This window comes from Martes martes (assembly GCF_963455335.1).
Source record: "Martes martes genome assembly, contig: SUPER_18_unloc_1, whole genome shotgun sequence".
NCBI classification, from domain to species: Eukaryota; Metazoa; Chordata; class Mammalia; order Carnivora; family Mustelidae; genus Martes; species Martes martes.
The window spans coordinates 903,656-922,834 of record NW_027666704.1 but is presented as its reverse complement, the minus strand read 5'-3'; the positions used below and the strand labels follow the sequence as shown (position 1 = coordinate 922,834).

Sequence of the window (19,179 nt, the reverse complement as noted above, 5' to 3'; positions counted from 1 at the left end):
ATCTAGCAGTCAAATATAACATCTGATTCAAAGACAATTGACGGAGCATACATGTCAGGAGCATTGATTTTGGCTCAAAAGAACGCTGTAATAACTAGAGTTGATACCTATCAATTATCATTACCGTTTCTATGATATCAGTAATTAGAAGGAAGACAGCCTAGGGTTTGGAAATTTTTGCATTTCTCATTACAACCCAATCAAACAATTTAAAAAAATTTTTAAATTAAATCCAACTAAACACCTTCATTGAAAACACAGGAGCTAGGCATTTCAGGTTTCTGTCTCTTTATTCCCCACTCCTCCCTCCCGCGCCCCCTCCCCCCCCCCCCCCCCCCGCCCCCTGCCCCCCAGCAGTGGCTGTGAGTCATTCCTTCCCGGTGTAGTGACATTTGCTTGACAATAGCGCGCCCTGAGCTGACTGGGCTAAAAAGGACCTTTATTCTAAACTTCCTTTCACTCTTCCTTAGGCTCTCCTTGCTGGTAAGGGCCAGAGTTCAGCTTGATTAAATTGGAGGTGTCATGGGGCATTTAAAAAGGCTTAATCTTAGCACCTGTTAACCCGACCCCTGATCTGAAATTTCAGCTAGTCTCCCCCATTATCAGCATCTACTCCCCCCATCCCACCACCCGCTAGAGTCCTGTGTTCCTTACAGTTGATGAGCCTGAGCCGACACATCATTATCCCCAGGAGGCCCACAGTTTACATTAGGATTCACCCTTGGTACTGTTCATTCCGTGGGTTTGGACAAATGTATAATGACATGTATCCACCATTATAGTATCACACAGAATAAGTTTCCTTGCCCTAAAAATCCTCTGCGTTCCGTCTGCTCATCCCTCCCGCCCCCCCACCCCCTAGCAACCACTGATCTTTTTACTGTCTCCATGGTTTTGCCTTTTCCAGAATGTCATATAGTTGGAATCATACATATGTAACCATATAAAGAGATTTTATTTTAAATACGGAAAGCCTTACATAATAAATCATGAAATAACCAAGTTGTATCATCTCAGTTGATCTGCACGCTGACTGTCCCGGCTCTTTTTTTTTTTTTTTTTTTTTGTCTGGCCAGCTTGGAAAGGGTACCCACCGAGTCCTACCCCGCTCCACACTATTAACTCCCAATTAACATCTTTTCCCCACTGTATCACTTTTCAATTTTTCCTGAAGTACTTCTTCAATTAGCAAGTCTCCCCAGTTGCCAGAAATCATTTCTAGACTGTTAACTTCCAGTTTGCTGCTGGAGGCAAAGGCATTTGAGTTCCCCCCACCCCAAATCACATGACTACATATTCAATTAATGTAACCACCATCAAAAATAAAACCTAAACACACATACATGCACACATATGCTCTCAGGAAATTTGATCTGAAGTTTGAATAATAAGAATACACTTTGGAGGGGCGCCTGGGTGGCTCAGTCGGTTAGGCGTCTGCCTTTGGCTCTGGTCATGATCTTGGGGTCCTGGGATGGAGTCCCTACTCAGTGGGGAGCCTGCTTCTCTCTTTCCCGCTCTCCCTGCTTGTGAGCACTCTCTTTCTCTCTGTCACATAAATGAATAAAATCTTTAAAAAAAAAAAAAAAGAATATGCTTTGGTGAGTCAATATGGGGCCTTTAAGATAACCTAGAGCATGTTAGGACATCTTTGCATCTGGTGAAAGTTGAACTTTGGGAAAGCCCCGTAAAGGCTCCCAGTTCCTCGGCCACGGCAAACACCTTCGCCTTCGGTTCTTTCTGTCTGAGCAGCTTTTCACATGCCTTGTGCCATCAAGTCATCGTTACGGCCCCGTGGATTGATGGGTGCTTGTCTACATTTTACTCCCACATCCAACGTGCTATAAGATTTCTGGGTTAGGTTGGATCTGCCCCCCCATTCCAGGCCTCTGGTTACCCAGGGTAGAGTGGCCTTGAGCTGACTTTTTATCCTTGGCCTGGTCCGAGGGAGGGCTTTGGCAAATCTGCACACAGCTGTCTGTGAGGACCTAGGAACCAGGCGTATGTCACCCTGCCCCCGCGTGGACTGTAGAGGATGACAGATGTTCTGCTGATTCCGCAGGAAAGCCCTGTCCGCACTGAGCATGCAGCCCACCGAGGGAGGTCCTCTTAGCCTCGGGCAGGTCGTGCCAGTCCCACCTCTAAGCACAGACCACAGGACCTTGGTTTGATCCCCGACATTGCATCACATCTCCTGGGAAATCGATTTTGCAGAAATTTTGGTCTATGGCTTCATCTCACTTTGTGCCTTTCGATTTGTCTCTTCTGGAGAGGGTGAGCGAGAGCCGCCGTAGCCACCAAGGGCATTGGAATATCCCTTTCATGCTCCCGAGTCCACTGTCTCTTTCCCAGCGTGGCTGGCTGCGGGCTGGGCACTGAGTTTTCCCTGCCTTCCGTCACTGGCTCTCCCAAGAGCCCTGTGAGGGAGCAGCTGTCATTATGCCCCTTTAATGGGTGAGGGAACTGAGACTCAGAGAGACTGAGTAATTTGCCCACGATCACACAGCAAGCACATGACAGAGTCAGGCTTTGAATTCACGATGACAGAGCCGGGCCTGGACCGCTGTGATGTTACCGTTCTCATTAGACGCAGACTTCCAGCTCGTCAGACTCTGTTGCCATCACAGTCTCATGCTTCCCTCGAAGAGCTTGTCAGGGTACCTGTCATGCTGTCAAGATGAGGGTGCTGAAGCTCCCCTTCATTTTGTAACTCAGCTGCACCCAGATTTCTCTCAAAATCCTACTGCCGAGTGGGTGAACACCCTTGGAAGAGCAGGGGAACGGCGTGTGCGCAGGGCTCCAGCCCCGGATTCCACCGCCGTCCTGACGGCCTGCCAAGTCGCCACCGCGTCCTCCCCAGGGCAGACCGGGCCTGGCACGAGAAGGCCCCCAGTATGTAGAAGGTTCTGATTGAACGGGTCTGCAGTGCAGCCCAGACATCAGCTTCCTAAAGCTCCGCAGGGAATTCTGATGTGCATCCTGGAGAAACAAGAGCTTCGTGCAAGCACGGGAGGCAAACCGCAGCCAGAGATGAGGGGCGGGGGCGCACCGAACTTAAAACTTCGAGCCGAGCCTCTTCTAAAGTCCCCACTCCTGGCCTCTGGGGGGCTGGGTGCAACCCACAAGAGACAGCCCAGACAGCAGGGAGGACCCTCAAAAACATGGAACCCTAAAATAAAGTTGGAGACATATGATGCAGCAGACCAGCCCCCAATGCCTGCCCCCAGCCTGGTGCACAAGCCCACCGCCTCTTGGGGTGGACGTCGTGGCGGGGGGGGGGGCGTGAGTCCGAGGGTCTGCTGTGGACCCACAGTGTACACACTGGGTTTTAACTTGCTTCTGTCTCCCTGTCCCATGCCAACCTCAGCTCAAGCACCTTCCCCATCCTCTTCTCCCAGATTGGAGTTTGGGGACCCTACAAGCCCCGAGTTTCTTTTTCTCTTTCCAATGTGCCATTCGAGTTCCAGTGAGAGTCTTTTCCCAAGCCCAGTGTGTGAGCTGAACTTGCAGTTTCTGATGGTGTTGGATGCTTGCTGTCTCCCCGTCCTCCCTTCCCGCCCCGGTGGGAGGGACGGGGAGGGACGTTGTTGGGGACGCCATCCTCTGTGGTACTACGTGTTCAAGATCCATGCGAGACATTCCTTTTAGACCCCCGTTCTAGGGAAGGCTTCTTTTCCTTCTCAAAAAATGATTTTCCCTTAAAGGAAATATGAGCTTTTGTTATGTTTCATGTGTCTCTGGTTCCTTTGGCCTCCAGGAAGCTGAGGGAGGGAGGGAGAAAAAGAGAATGGAAGAGAGGAAATACATACATGCACTGTATGGTGTATAATCATTTTTAACCACTTTTATTGAAGTGTAATTTACATACCGTAAAATCCCGATGTTTGTTATACAGACTTGAATGCTACTACGAGTTCTTTGTGAGATATGGGTTGGAAATAGTCATATGCAAATTAAACAATGCTGAGACCTAAGTCATCGGAGATCTCTAGTGACCCAGATCTAGGGCTTTTTTTTTTTTTTTTTTTTTTTTTTGCTACTTTCCCTCCGCGCGGACTTTTTCATTCATTTATCCAACAGATATTCCTTGAGTGGCTACTAGGTACAAGGTGTTGGGGATATGCCAGTGAATGAGTCTAACAAAAGACCTGGTCCCCTAGAACTTACATCTAGGGAGGGAGGAAGATAAAAAGATTGCTATCATGTCAGGTATGGTGAGTGTTACCAAAGAGAACCCAGTAGGAGAAGGGGAGTGACAAACGGGACTGTAACTTTAGAGGAGGTGGTCAGGGAGGACCTCTGCAAGCAGATGTGGGAGCAAACCGGGGCATGTCGGGGGGAGGAGTCCTCAGTGCAGTGGGAAGAGAAGAAGATCGTAGGAAGGTGGAGTGAACAGGGACCCACTTGAGTTTTAAAGCTTTGTTGGGGTACACGGAGCAGAGTGCACGTGTTGGTGGGGAACAAGTGGGGAGAGGCGAGGCGTAATTAAGAGACTCACAGGTGATGGGCTCGGGATCATGGTGGCTTAGATCAGGAAGGAGGTTGGATAGGACATACATTTTGAAAGAAGAGCTGACAGAATTTGTTGCTGCGTTGAACAAGAGATGTAACCAAGGGGAGTTAAGAGACACTCCATTTGGCTTTGGACTTTTGGCAGGTGTCCCTTGAAGCTGGGGGAATGGGGAGTAGGGTCTTTTGTCCCTGGCTATGGCTACCCTCTCATGTTGGTAAGCATTTGGACCCATGGTCCTGCAGGGCAAATCTCCTTAGCCAGTTGAGAACTGGACACAGATGCCGGTACACAAGGACATAAGCAGTCCCCCTCCTCCCCAAGTCATTCTCTGAAAAGGTGACATTGATGACAACCACTGTAGTGGATAAAATTGTCTTCCCCCAAAACATATGTTCAAGTCCTAACTACAATCTGTGTGACAGTACCGTATTTGGACAGAAGGGCTTTACAGATGTAATCAAGTTGAGTAGGGGGGACCCTAATCCAGTGGCCGGTGTCCTCAAAAGAAGAGTCAGTCTGGACACAGATACAGGGGCCTGGGAAGGAATGCCACATGAAAACAGACAGAGATACATGTGTAAGCCAAGGATTATTGGCAACCGCTAGAAGCTAGGAGAGAGGCATGGAGCAGATTCTCCATGACAACCTAGACGGAAGCCTCTAGAAGGAAGTATCCTTGCCAACACCTTGACATTGGACTCCTGGCCTCCAGAACTTGGAGAGAATAAAATCCCTTGATGCTAAGCCTCCCAGTTTCTGGTTCTTTGTTACGACAGCCCCAAGAAACTAGGACAACCACCAGGGATAAGCACCCCTCCTTTGCCCAGCACGGTGCCCAGCTGAGCGAAGGTGTGCACGTTGCTTTTAATCCCCCCAAGGTACCCCACTACCACCAGAAGTGAAGTATCATTGTTGTTCCTGTGTTACCAGCAGAGGAAGAGTTACGTGAATTTCCCAAGGTCATGCGGCTAGCATGTGGCCACACTGGGACAGCTCCCAGGTCCTCTGACGGGAAACCCGTGCCCTAACCATTCTGCGACTCCGTCCCGTGGCCAGAGGCCAAGACTCCAGGCACGTTCTGCCATTTGGATTCACCAGTAAAGTTCAGTGCAACAAACTTTGCAGCCAGGAGTCCCTGGGCTACTTTCCCACATTTTCTCTGCCGCCGCTGGAGTGTTGTTATTTATCACGTCTCTCCCAGAAGATTCTTGGGTAACAGATGTGGCTTGGAGTTTGATAAGAGCGTCACTTCAACACATCCTTTCAGTCTGTTTGGAATCCTCACCCTGGAGACGGTGGGACAGCTGAACAAACAGCCCACGCCCTCTGTGTTGGTATTAACTGAAGTGGAAACTCCAGAAACTTCATGAGACGATTAATGAAAAGCAAAAGCTTGCTGGCGCTTAAAGGAACATTTTAGAACGCGGCCGTGCCCGTGGCCATGGCAATGGCTGTCTCTCTGCCATTTTCCTCTCCCATGCCAGTGCGTCGGGGCACAGGGAGAGGAAGCTCTTCCCAAGTCGCTTTATGCTTAGGAGCAGGGCCATGCCCATCCCATTTGTGGTCGCATCAGCCTCACAGGAAGGGGAGGGGTAGGAAAGGGAGGAACAGGGCAGGGATTTGGAGCCAAATTTGAAACACTCTGACAATAATAACTTAATAAATAATTTCAATAAATAAATAATTTAAATAATTCCCCATAGGCGGGGTCCCTAAGTGGCTCAGTCAGTTAAGGGTCCAGCTCTTGGTTTCGGCTCAGATCATGATCTCAGGGTCTTGAGATCGAGCCCCGTGTCGGGCTCTGCACTGAGCTTGGAGCCTGCTTAAGATTCTCTCTCTCCAGCTCTCACTCTTCCTCCAAACAAACAAACAAAACAACAAGAACTACTGTAGCAGAGCACTGGGTACTTGAGGGCCAGAGAATCAGATAGAATATGGTTAAGAGCAAGGGTTTTGGAGATGGGTGACATGGGAAGTTTCACTTCCTGGACTTGGGACTAGTCACCACGCTCCCTAAATCCTGGCTTCCTAGTCTGCAAAGTGGGGAGAGTAGAAGTTGATCCCGCAGGGGCGCGAGCCAGAAGTGGGCGTGGTTATCATGACCGACCGCAGGCGACCCACCCCCTTCCCGGGCTGACCCTCCCTCCAGCATCACTTCTTTGTGGTTGCCTCCAAACCCTGCACCATTGCCTCTGAACACCACCCTGTGCCCATCCAGTCTCCCGGCTTGGTGCCAGTGCTGCCCTCTTTGCTGGAGCTCTCCAGTTCCGCTGCATCTCGGGTGGGAACTGGAATCCAGAATCTGAGTTCTAGAGCTTGGGTGCTCCCTTCCTACAGTAATTCTAGACCCAGGTTTGTGGATTTGGATAGTTTAATCCTAAGGAAGCACAGTTCTCTCCCCTCTGCCTGGACTGTGCCTGGCTGGTTCTCCTGGTCGTTCACATCCGCGCTCAGCTCTCACTTCCCCAGAACGTCTTTCGCTGACCCACGAGATCGGGTTAGATCCTCCACTCAAACACTCATGGGGCACCATGCACTTCTCTTGCTGGAGTTGAGGCGTAACTGAATTTGGTAATTACTTGTGCAGGAGGGCGAGCTTCAGGACCTTGTCTCTCCGCATCTCCAGTGCCCATCTCTGTGCCTGGCACATCCTAGACACGACATGTTTACTGAATGAATGGGTGAATTGGCCCGCCTTCCAAGTCCTGGAAAAGACTGGAAGAGATGACACATTTGGAAGGCAGAATGAATTTCATCTCTGCTGCTTCTTTTAATTGAAGCCTTAAAAAAAGAAATTGATTGAAGAGAGTGTGCACAACCAAACCCAAGGATTAAACAAGGCAAGGGGAACAGGGGGCCGCACGGGCAAGTGGTTACGTTCGTGCACATAGGAACTTAGAAGAATCGGTTCAGTCATCTATCTCTGCATGAGAAATCATCCCGAAACTCAGATGCCGACAACACCACCAACCACTTATAATCTCTCGTGGTTTCTGCGGGCTGGGGATTGGGAATTGGGAATGCTCGCTGGTGGATTGTGGTTTGGGGGCTCTCCTGCGGGGGCTGTGGGGACAGCTGAGGCTGGAGCCTCTGGGGCTGGTGGGCTTGGAGTCCCAGGACTTCTCCACGGGGTCGCCTTCCTTGGCCTCCCTAGCACGGAGGAGCCAGGGCTCCAAAGGCAGGTGTCCCAAGAGACACTGAGAAGCTATGGCCTCAGAAGTCGCAGGGGACCACTTTTACTCTATTCCGTTCACCGAGGCAGTCGCAGAGAACTGCTGAGGTTCAAGGGGAGAGGGCATAGACTCTGTCTCTTGACTGAGGGGTATCCAATCTTTCTAAGGACTGCCGGACATCACTTCCGTCATGACATGAGGAAAGAAGCTCTCAAAAAGCCCTCCAAGAGGGGCCGAGAGGTTCCCGTTGACAAGGAGAGCTTGAGGAGAATATCATGGAACAAAGAGAAGTTTCCTTCTTAACCCCATTAATGACTGTGGAGAAGGTGTTAGGCAGATCAAGACAGAAGGAGTCTGTTGGACCTACGGATACCTCCTGAACTCCACAGTCAATGAATCAATTTTGATAGTACCTCAGTGTTCCACAGATCAATGAATTTGGTGATTAGAATCATGAGGAAGACAGATGCTTGTTAAAATGCAGACTCCCAGGCCATACTGTGGGGCTCCTGGGGCTTGGGATCTGTATCATCAAGAAGTACCCCTAAGGGACCTGAGAGAGGCAAGAGGCACCGTCCTGTATAGAGAACCTGCCTTGGTTTCGGTTACGGACGGACCTGCTGCTGCTATTGGGCCGCCTGACATTTTCATTTTTATTAAGAATTTGAGGGAGCCTGGGTGGCTCAGTGGGTTGAAGCCTCTGCTTTCAGCTCGGGTCGTGATCCCAGGGTCCTGGGATCGAATCCCGCATCGGGCTCTCTGCTCAACAGGGAGCCCGCTTCCTCCTCTCTCTCTGCCTGCCTCTCTGCCTACTTGTGATCTCTGTCTGTCAAATAAATAAATAAAATCTTAAAAAAAAAGAAAAAAAAAAAGAATTTGAGCCACCCAAACAGTAATTTTGTCTTACAGGATCCCTCCGTAACAGAAACCTGCTCCAACTAGTATCAGTAAAAATGATCAGTCTATTGGAGAGATGGAGGTTTTCAGTGGGAAACAGCCAAGCCTTGTGAGAAATTGGATCCAGGCGCTGGAAAGCAAGGCCTCTGCTCATTCCCTGCAACGTCAGTTTCTTCTTTCCTGCATGTGGTAGAGAAGCACCACTGCAGGCAGATCTGTGTGCTTCTCTCTTCAGGGGCGCAGGGCTGACTGGGCCCGGGATCCTATTGCAAGTTCTTTGGAGAGAGAATCTGATTGGCTCAGCTTAGGTCAGGAGCTAACTCTGATCCAATCAGCTGTGGCCAGGTGGGTCCACTGCCCAATCAGAAGATTCCTCTAATAAATTGCAAATCCTCTGGGGAGAGAATCTGATTGGCTCAGCTTAGGTCAGGAGCTAACTCTGATCCAATCAGCTGTGGCCAGGTGGGTCCACTGCCCAATCAGAAGATTCCTCTAATAAATTGCAAATCCTCTGGGGAGAGAATCTGATTGGCTCAGCTTAGGTCAGGAGCTAACTCTGATCCAATCAGCTGTGGCCAGGTGGGCCCACTGTCCAATCAGAAGGTTCTTCTAATAGAGTTGGAAGAATTGAGAGGCATGCTAGGATTAGCTTCCAAATTAAACTGCTGCCACTGTGATTATGTAGGAACTTTAATTTTTCTAATCTGTCTTGAAACACATGTTCTAGCAAACAACTGGTGCCCAGCCCATTGCCATTCACTGGTTGGTTCGTTCATTCATTCATTCATTCATTTATTCATTCATTCATTCCTATTGAGGTATAGATGGCACACAATATTCTGCTAGTTTCAGGTGTACAACATAGCGATTTGACAATTGTACACATTATGCTCTGCTCACCGCGGTGTTACCATCCATCACCACACAACGTTATTAAAACATGGTTGACTATATTCCCTATGTTGTACTTTTCATTCCCCTGACTTATTTATTTTGTGTCTGGAAGGGTGTATCTCTTTATCCCCTTCATTTATTTCGTCCATCCCGGTACCCCCCGCCCCTCTGGCAACTACCAGTTTGTCCTCTGTATTTATGGGTCTATTTCTGCTTTGTTTGTTTGGTTTGGTTTTTAGATTACTGGTACAAATGAAGTCATATGGGATTCGTCTTTCTTTGACGTACTTCACTTGGTGCAGTACCTTCTAGGTCCATCCATGGTGTCACCCAAGGCAAGATCTCATTCTTTTTCTGTGGCTGAGTGATTTTCCATTGTGTACACACACACACACACACACACACACACGCACACACCATTTTCCTTATCTATTCATCCATTCATCTGTCAGTGGACTTTAAGCCATCACCTAGTTTTATTTTTTTAAAAAAGTGTGTTTTGTTTTTTTTTTTTTAAAGAGAGAATGCAGAGGCGCAGAGGGAGAAACAGTCTTAAGCAGGTACCATGCGCAGCGCAGAGCCCAATGCAGGGCTCGATCTCACGACCTGGAGATCATAACATAAGCCCAAATCCAGAGGCGGACACTCAACTGACTGAGCCACCCAGGTGCCCCTACAAAAAACATTGTATTGGAGCACAGCCATACCTATTCATTTCTGTGTTGTCAGTGGCTGTTTTCCCACTACAATAGCAGAGTTGAGTAACCAATACAGAGGCTGCTTTGCGAAGCCTGCAGTATTTTCTGTGTGGCCCTTCGGGAAATGCTTCCCGACCCCTGCCTTAGAATCTGATTCAGTTCTGTATCTAAACTGTTCCCCAGTGTCCCATGTGTGTCATTTCCACTCTCCTCCAGCCAGCACGGGGGCATTTCCAGACCTTGGCTCATTTGCACACCACTCCCCTGATGTCAGAGGTGCTACGTGGCATTGGTTTATTCTTCCTTCTACCCATGTTCTTAGTACAGGGCAAGACACCAAAGTCTTTACAGGTCCCTATTGATTGACTTAAAAAATTTCTACAAATGCCACAGTATTTCCTAAGGTGTGAAGCACATCGCACTGGTGATTTGCAAGGTGATTTTAGGTTCATGCCTGAGATTGTTCGGAGGTGGTACATAGATGTTGTACTAAATAAAAGGAAATCACATCATGATAAGGTTATTCTCTCTTTCTGTTTTCTATCATCCTTTCTAATGACTTGAACAAGAAGTTCTCATCTGAGGACAATGCGCGTGCCGTTAATGGTTTTCTAACATCTGCTAACACTGTTTCTTCCTTTAACAAGGAGAACACGCAGGGGCTGGCTCGGAACCTTCAGCAGCTAGCAGTAGCTAGCTAGAATTTCCTAGCACGGCTTCGCTTTTATTTATTTTTATGCTGATCTTCCATTTATGGCTAGTGATCCTGGCTTGCCATTAATAGTGGTGATCCACAGTTTCCTTTCTCAGATAAATTTAGTTCAGTAAAAATGTGACTAGGTTTTTAAAATACTAAGCAAATACCAGTTTAGGTGATAGGAGAAGATGTTTAAAAAAAAAAAAAAAGGCACATGAATGACTGATCGAAGTTTGGGAAACTTGTGTTAAAGTAACTGACATAGGCACAAAACAGTCCTGGGGCCCAGAGCAGGGAGTGACCCATTTGGTCTCAGTGGATTGTTGAGGGATAGAGAAGAAAGTGACATCCGAGCTGAATCTTTGATTTTCTGGGCAGTGACAGAGTGTGGAAGGACACTGCAGACGGTGGGATAGAAGACTCAAAGGAAAGGAAAGAAAATTATGCAGTCGTGGAAGTGTGTGGCTTGTGGGAGTCTTCAAAGGACTGTACGCACTCGAGCAGCATGGGCAGGGCTGCGTTTTTAGAGCAGTTGTTAGCTGGAGCAGGTTAATGTCTCTGAGCCTCAGTTTATCTATCTGTAGAGTGGGGATAATTGAAACAGCTGTAGGATGTCCGCCCTGCCCCTGGTGCCTGGGGAATTCCCAGCCCTCTGTCCTGCTTCTCCTCTAGGCAGGAGGCTAAGATGTCCCCTCATGACCCCGTTGGCATTCGGGGGTGTCCAGGGCCCCTCCCCTCTGTCTTGGGCAGTCTAGGAGTGGATGTTTACAAGTGTGTAGGTTTGTTAGATGATGCCTTGACCGGTGGTGATAGATCAGTGGGGCTGTCCACACTCGAAGCTGACTCAGCACTGAGCCCCTCCTACTGCACTTGGAAGGCGGGGGATCGGGGACTCCTCAGCTGAAAGCTCTTTTTTCTACCTTCAGCCCCTCTCCCCCTGTGTCTTCTGGCCAAGTCACTTCCCTGCGTCCTCCCTGCACTTGCCCCATGCCCAGCATTCTCCGGAATCTGGGAGCAGAAAGCCCCTGTCTCTACCCGACTCTTCACATCCTAGAATACTGACCTCCTAGAGTCATGTGTCTGCCTCGGTGAGGGCTGGGCGAGGGGAAACAGCCCTTGGGGGCCAACGAGAGACCAGGGGAGATGGGAAACACGCGGAGGACACACAGCCTGGCCCGTTAAGCTCCGCTCTGCTCTGCGCATCTGCATGGGGACTGAGTAAATGCCCAGCAGGTAGGACTTGCTCAGCTTGGCAGCCCTCCTTTCTGTGGTGGGGCCAGAGGGGAGAAGTCGAGAGCTGTCCTATGGTAGAGAAGTGTGTGCCGGGAACTTCCGTCCTAAAGGCTCTTAATTCCTGGCTTTGCATTGCCCATGGCTCCCCTGACCGTGGTGAGAGCAGGAGACAGGGCCTCTGTATGAGCTGGTTGGCTCAGCCTCAAAGCTCCCATGCAGTCAGACTCTTACCATGAGGGTAAGAGCTGAATGGAGGGCTGCCCGGCTGCCCTCCTGCCTCGGAGAGCCTTCCAGGCATCCCTCCCTCCGGCCTTAGGGCTCTGTCGTGTTCTCTGGTCTGCCAGCTCGTCAGTTAGGAGCATTTTATTTGCTCGACCACCTAAACTCCTTGAGGATTTTTTCTAGAGCTCTGGGCAAGTACAGCATTTAAAGGCAGAGACTTTAGAGTTGGGCAGCCCTGAGTTCAAATCCGGTCCCTTTCTCTAATTGAATTTGCTGTGCAACAGGTTTCTCACCCCCCCATGAGCCTCCCTTTCCTGTAAGATAGGTTTCTTAGTGGCACCTGCCTTCTTGATTCTTACACAATGCTATGAGAAGTAACAAATGAAAACCACTACTTGCTGGGCACATTGATAAGCCCGCAGAAATGTAGTGGCAACTGAGGTGATCACCTGCCAAATACCCAACACAGTGCCTGAAGTAAATGCTTGTTTCAGTCTGATTGCTTCTTCCTCCAGGAAGCCTTCCCAGAAGCCCCCAGGCCTGATCAAGCCTCATGCAATGTGGTACTGCCCTGTGCTTCTTCTAAGAGGCTTCTCAATAACAGTATCTACTGGCCACTGTGGCGTCTGACATGATGTGTCCTGAGCCACACTGGTTAACATGCTGGGGTGGGGACCACAGCTGCATGGAAGGAAGCCGCAAGACAGCAGGAGAGGATGTTCAAATATTACACTAATCATCTCTGTAATTAATATCTGAAGTCTTTCTTCCTCTGGATGGCAGGGTCGGAGAATATGCCTGCCTATTTATGGCCATATTCCCAGTGCTTTGCAGGCTCTTAATGAATATTAAATAATTGAGTGAATAAGGGAACAAGTGTTCCACATTCAGTGTTCTCAGGAATGCACTCGCACCCTCATTCAGCAACTATTTATCGAACATCTGCTATGTCCCAGGCACTACTACACCAGTGTAGAAAATAAGCAAAGACACTTTCCCTCAGGCGGTTTGTATTCTAGCCCTGGGGACTGGGCGTTGGTGCGTACCCCCGAGGGATCAGTATTCGCGTGTTGCTGTTGGGACCCTGCCTGCTGACTGGGTTCAGCTGTTCAAGGCGTGAGGTCTGTGGACAACGTCATCCCATGAGTTGGTGTCTGCAGACGGCATCTGGGCAGAGCTTGGAGTGGATTTGAGTGAATGCATCCTTCCCTGCCAATCCCCCGGACCCTTCCAACCACCCTGACAGGCTTCCTCTCTTTCCCAGGTCATGCTCTCCGAGCGGAAAGGCACGGATGAGCTCTACGCCGTGAAGATCCTGAAGAAGGACGTGGTGATCCAGGACGACGACGTGGAGTGCACGATGGTGGAGAAGCGGGTGCTGGCCCTGCCTGGGAAGCCGCCGTTCCTGACCCAGCTGCATTCCTGCTTCCAGACCATGGTAACTCCCCCCTGGGGGGTCTGGCCATCCCGTCCCCAGTGCTTCACCGGCCTTTGGCCAAAGCCCTCCCAGCAGCACCCACCCCCATCTTTGCACTCTAGAGACAGGAAGATGGGGTGCCCCGGGGGAGGCTGCTGAGAGTTTCCGAGGCGGCCACTGAGAAGCTCTCCCCCTAGGCAGACGCTGTCGCAGTGAAGATAAAGGAACTCGGGCCATCGGTTTAATAACCAACAGAGCAGGGTCTTTCTCAGACAGCCAGGGGTGACTCAGGGACAGTGACTGAGAACTTTTAGTCTCATGTATGCGATGTTATGGCAGAGCTTGTGGCGGGGAACGAGTGGGAAGGGGAGGGAAGGGTACGCGTGCTTAGATGGTTACCGTGTGCCCTGCAGACCCTGCGGTCAATGCTCGCGTGCATTCTGCCGGTTGTGTGGACTTCCTGAAGGGAGGGGTTGCCTGAGAACACAGCCTTCCGAGGACCCCCAAGGCGGGGATACAGTGTCCCGGGCAGGGGCTCGTGAGCACAGAACTGTGACTCCCAGGAAAAGAAGGGGACGTTTGTGCGCGATCTGCTGTTGGCTGTGATTCCAGCTCTATCTGCAAGAGCAGTGGCCATCCCTTTAAGTAACCCCTTATCTTTTCCCTGTTCAAATGAGACCCTGGCCTCCATACCAAGGGAGGGGGGTGGCCAGCTCCCCATTGCAAAAAGGTACAAAGTTCATTCTTGCCTTTGGGGCTTCTAAGGGCCAGTGGCCCAGTGACTTAAAGATGCTTTAAGGGATTCTTGAAGATTATTCCGATTCTGTGCAGTTCTCACTACGCATGCTAATTTTAGAGCCCACCCCCTATGTGAGATGGGATGCTTTTGTATATCGCATATAATTTAAAGCTTGGGACTTCCTCTCTCCTCCAACATCACCAAGTCCTGTCCTCTACTAGGTTAGATTCTACACTCCCAGCCTAGAAAGACCCAAATCTGGCCCTGGGGTGGGTTTTATCAGTGCAGACCACTCATCGGGCTTAGAACTGCCGTGTGTGAAAGGGGCAGAGCTGGAGGTTGGCTCCTTTCCTGTTCTGAGAAGTCTCTTGATGCATTTTGGGGTCAGAGGGACCTTGGTTCAGATCCTGGCTCTGTCACTTACCACTGGGTGGCCTTTGGCAAATTCTAAAACCCGTCCGGCCTCAGTTTGCTCATCTGTAAGATGGATGACCTGAACGAAGCTGCATCCGATGTGGTTGTGAAGAGGGAATGAGATTCAACACGGGAAGCCTTTGACACAGTGCTTGGTGCCGGGCTGATGCTCAGTGGATGTTCCTTGCGCATCTCACAGACCGCTTTCGTCTGGGCTTTGACCAAGTGCTCAGGGATAGATCCAAGCAAACCAGGTCCTGTTTTTGAGAAGTTTATGGTCTTGGAGCAGAGGCAACAGACATGGGACAGTCACCAAACAGTGCAGTAGGGGATACGGTAGAACCTGGAGAAGCAAGTGGGTCCCCAGATTGTCCCCTCATTGGCAATATGGCTTTTGTGCTCTCAGTGATATGATTTTCTAACGGGGTCAAGTTCTCATTCCCAGAGAGTCTCCCTACAGCAGGCCATCGGGGGAGGGCACATTTTAGGCAAGTGTGTATAGTATTACCTGCAAGGACTTGGTCCGCCAGCATTGCGCTGGGCTCTGCTGGGGGCTGGGCCTCCTAGAACGTCCTTCACCCCACTGCAGGCACCAAGAGCTGGGGTCGCATTTGCCAAAGTACGGTGCACGCCTCCCTGTGCAAAATGGTCCTGGGTACGAAGGGTGACTTTGGCTGGTGCACAGATTTTAAATTACATTCACCTTTTAATCCGCTTTAATTCTGAGTGCCTCAAGGGAAATGGTTCTGTTTGGTGTCAGCACACCTGTACCATCTTTATTAACACTTCCCTTTTTAACACAGAGTACCAGGTTTCAGGTTCTGAGCTTTGGCAAACACCAGTTTCTAGGTCATTGGTTTGCTTTTATTTTATATATATATATTTTTTTTCTTTTTACAGATTTCTTCTATTTATGATAGTGTGGTAAAGTCTTTAAATTTTTAAATGTTGAGGTATTATAAAGCAAATACAGAAAACCACACAAAATAGATGTCTTAGTGATGAGTTATTATAAGATTAAGTTCCTCAAACCAACCGCCAGCCCGGTTGAGAAGCAGAACTTTGGCCAGCCACTCTGGAATCTGCTTCACGTTCGAATCTCTATCTCTGCGGCCAGTGACCAACCGACCAACCATAGCTTGACTTCCTTCCGTCTTTACAGTTTGATCACTTGAGTCTTATCAGTCTCTTAATACAATAGTTTAATCTTTCCCATTTTTAGAAACCGGCTGTGTCTTCTAAGCCTTTTAATACAGTGGTTTCTCCCCTCCGTCCCCTCCTTTTATCTGTCTCTTCGTCTGCTTAAGATGGTGGGCTGTTTGACCCGGAGCATCCTCAGTCTGGATTTGGTTGACTGCACAGTCGTGGGGCTTCTGCACGTGCCCCCCCGCCCCAGCCTGCCACCATCCTTGGTGTTTTCCTGCAAATTGGTAGCCAGACCTAGAGACTTGGCCAGACTCAGGTCCGATCCCTTTGGTAAGAACAGAGAAGGTGCACTCTTTCGACCAAAGGCACGTAACGTCTCGTGTCCCTCTTTCTGGGACGTTGGCAGCCACTGAGAGGATGTTGCCAACCACTGACACTCACATGGTGCCTCGGTCCCTTAACGGCTGGTATCGTCTTCTGCCGTTTCTTTGCCGGGCATTGGTTGGAGCGCCTCTAGGAAGGCGGGCTGCCCCTCCTCTGTCGCCTAGTCCCAGTGGCACCATTCTTATAGGAAAGGCGGGATCAATGCTTGATTCTTTCCTGTTATTGGACAGTTTGTCATGAATTGGTTCATGATTATGCTTCCAAGGTGACTAACATTTGCTTCTAACATAAAACTGTTTCCTAGAAGGAGCACATCAAGGTAAAGAAAAACATGAAGTGAGCCACAGGTCGCATCCTACGGGGTCTTGGCACAGGTGGTGAAGGGAACTCCAGAACTGGAGTTTTAGGGAATTAGGTGCTAAAGGCACTCAGGGATTGGCAGAGACCAGACCAAACCGGATTCTCAAACCTCTAGCCTCATTCATCCCACATCTTCTCTTCTTCCCATTGGGGTTCCCCGGGGTCACTGGCTGACATCAGTAGATCAAGAAGAGATCTTGTTCTCAAGCAAGGGGCTGGAACAACTTAGAGCACAATTTCAATTTCAACTGAATGGATTGAGATTGGGAGGATTCATCATGTGTGACTAATATTAATTCATTAGTAAGCAATACCTTTGTTAGTAATTCACCACTTTAAAAAAATGATAGCAGAGTGGATTTGAGGTGATTCTCTTCATCTTCCCTCCCTGACTCACTTGTATTTCAGTACGCTTTCTGGCATTCAACAGTGGGGATGGGGTTCACCTGGGAATTGTGCAATGCCCGGGGTCCCCTTGAGGGGCGCAGTGGCTTTGAGTCTTGTGTGCAGACAGAAGCCCTAGGTTGGCGGCCAACCCACGGTCTCCTGATCCCGCAAGGCCAAGGATGGAACGGGCCGCCATCTTGCTGGTGCGGATCAGATGAAGTCGCTCCCTCGTCTCTAAGTTGCTACCCTGTTGTGCGGGGGAAATGTACCCTCAAATGTCACCGGTGTGCTTGGTTTGAGGAGACGCCCTCAGTGGCCCTCTGCCAGAGTCAGAGGCCACTGGGGGCCAAGCGGGTGCCCCTCCCGTTCCCCCTTACCCAGCCGCAGATAGCTTTCTCGAGCACCTATATTTTGATTTTACATAAATTAAATGTACGTCAGAGACACAGTAATGCCTGTGACACATGAGGCACAGGGCTACACTCTTAAGCCACATGACAGCCTTTGGATGGGTCCTGTCATTAGCCTCTAGGACAAGCAGACTGAGGCCACAAGCAAGTACATTTCAGGGTCAGGATTTGAACCCAGGTGGTCCGGCTCCCCTGAGCTTTACACTCAACCGCTGCAGCGTGAGGTCTTCTGAATGTGTTGAGTGTGACTCACTGGGCTTCTAGGCCGTCTGACAGCCCTGGGGGCAGAGCCATCAGCAGCCAGCCTGTGTGCGGGCTCCGGCGGAGGGCCTGAACCCTAACCTCCCCCCCTGCCCCCCGGCTCACCTCGCACCTGCTCAGTGAAGGCCCGTGGTGCCCCTCGGCTTTTCCCTCTCTGGTGCAGAACTGACTCTCCATCCGACCATCTACCATGGGCGGACTTGGATCACTTCCTTTCATTTCTAGCCTCGCCAGAGAAATCTTGCAACGGAAGGGATTAGCTGTCATCTCACATTGTAGGAGAAACCTGGAGCCTCTGGGATGTTGGGTGGTTTTCTGCAGACACAACACGGGGTCCCAGGCCCACTAAACCCAGAGCCCAGGCTTTTGCTAGTGCATGATGTGGAGTTGGTGACTGGCCTTACTGGGGTTGATAGAAACAGCGGCTCGCATTGTGAATGCTTCCGCATGGGTCACTCAGCAGCGACCCTCCCGCCGTATCCTCCCAGCCCCTCTCCCGGCAGACGCCGTGACTCTCCCTGCTTTGTAGGTGAGGACACCGGCATCCAGAGATGTTCAGTAACTTGCGCGATGTCATGCGGTAGATAAGCGCCAGCCCTGGGATCCGTTCTACAAGACTCCAGAACCCCAGGCTTGCTCTCCTGCCCCTGCCTTAACTCCAGGTTCCTTTTCTGAGTGTTTAAGTCATTTTTACATTAAGTCATGATTACATCCGACTTTCACAAGGACGTGGTAAGCAAGGGCTGTTCCCATTGCGGTACAAAAGAAACCAATCGTCAGATGAGTCAGCCAGTGTACAGTTGCTAAGTGGCGGGTTTTCTAATGCCCCTTGAAGGTGTTCTTTCTACCATGCTAGGATCACCTCCTTATCCCGCAAAGATCTGGCCATGACTGGAAGGTTCTATGGCGAGAGGGATTTTAAGATGTAGGGAGTGCCGCATTTGTAGGAGGCAAACCATCGTCAGCGCGGCTCAGCTGAGCGGCACAGCTCCTTTTCAGGGATGGCCCATGGAGCTGGTCCTCTGGCCCACAGTCCCCTTCTAGAATTGCACAGCCCCCGACCCCCTGATTAGGGGTACAGGGGAGAAGGCAGTCTGGGCTGGAACAGACAGCCTCTGATCTGGAAAGTCAAATCATTCCCCCCAGCAGACAGAAGCTACTCAGGCTTACTGATTCTGTCAGCAAATATTTATTTGTTGAAATAAACGTGTCAGGACCCAGCTGCCTCCTTGCGAGGGTGCATCAGGGAACAAAGGAGATAAAGTCCCTGTTCCTTCAGAATTTACACTCCCATGGGGGAGACAGATAATAAACCATAAGAACTAATGGGGCTA

At 50.0% G+C, this 19,179-nt stretch overlaps 1 protein-coding gene across 2 annotated transcripts in view; it reads left to right on the top strand.

Annotated features, from left to right (window-relative positions):
- PRKCB (protein kinase C beta) overlaps positions 1-19,179 on the top strand; it is a 321,917-nt gene that overhangs the window by 247,218 nt on the left and 55,520 nt on the right. For both annotated transcript variants that reach the window (XM_080831716.1, XM_080831715.1), the window contains exon 10: positions 13,592-13,765. In XM_080831716.1, the coding sequence (XP_080687842.1) occupies positions 13,592-13,765 (174 nt within the window). The remainder of the gene's footprint in view (positions 1-13,591; positions 13,766-19,179) is intronic.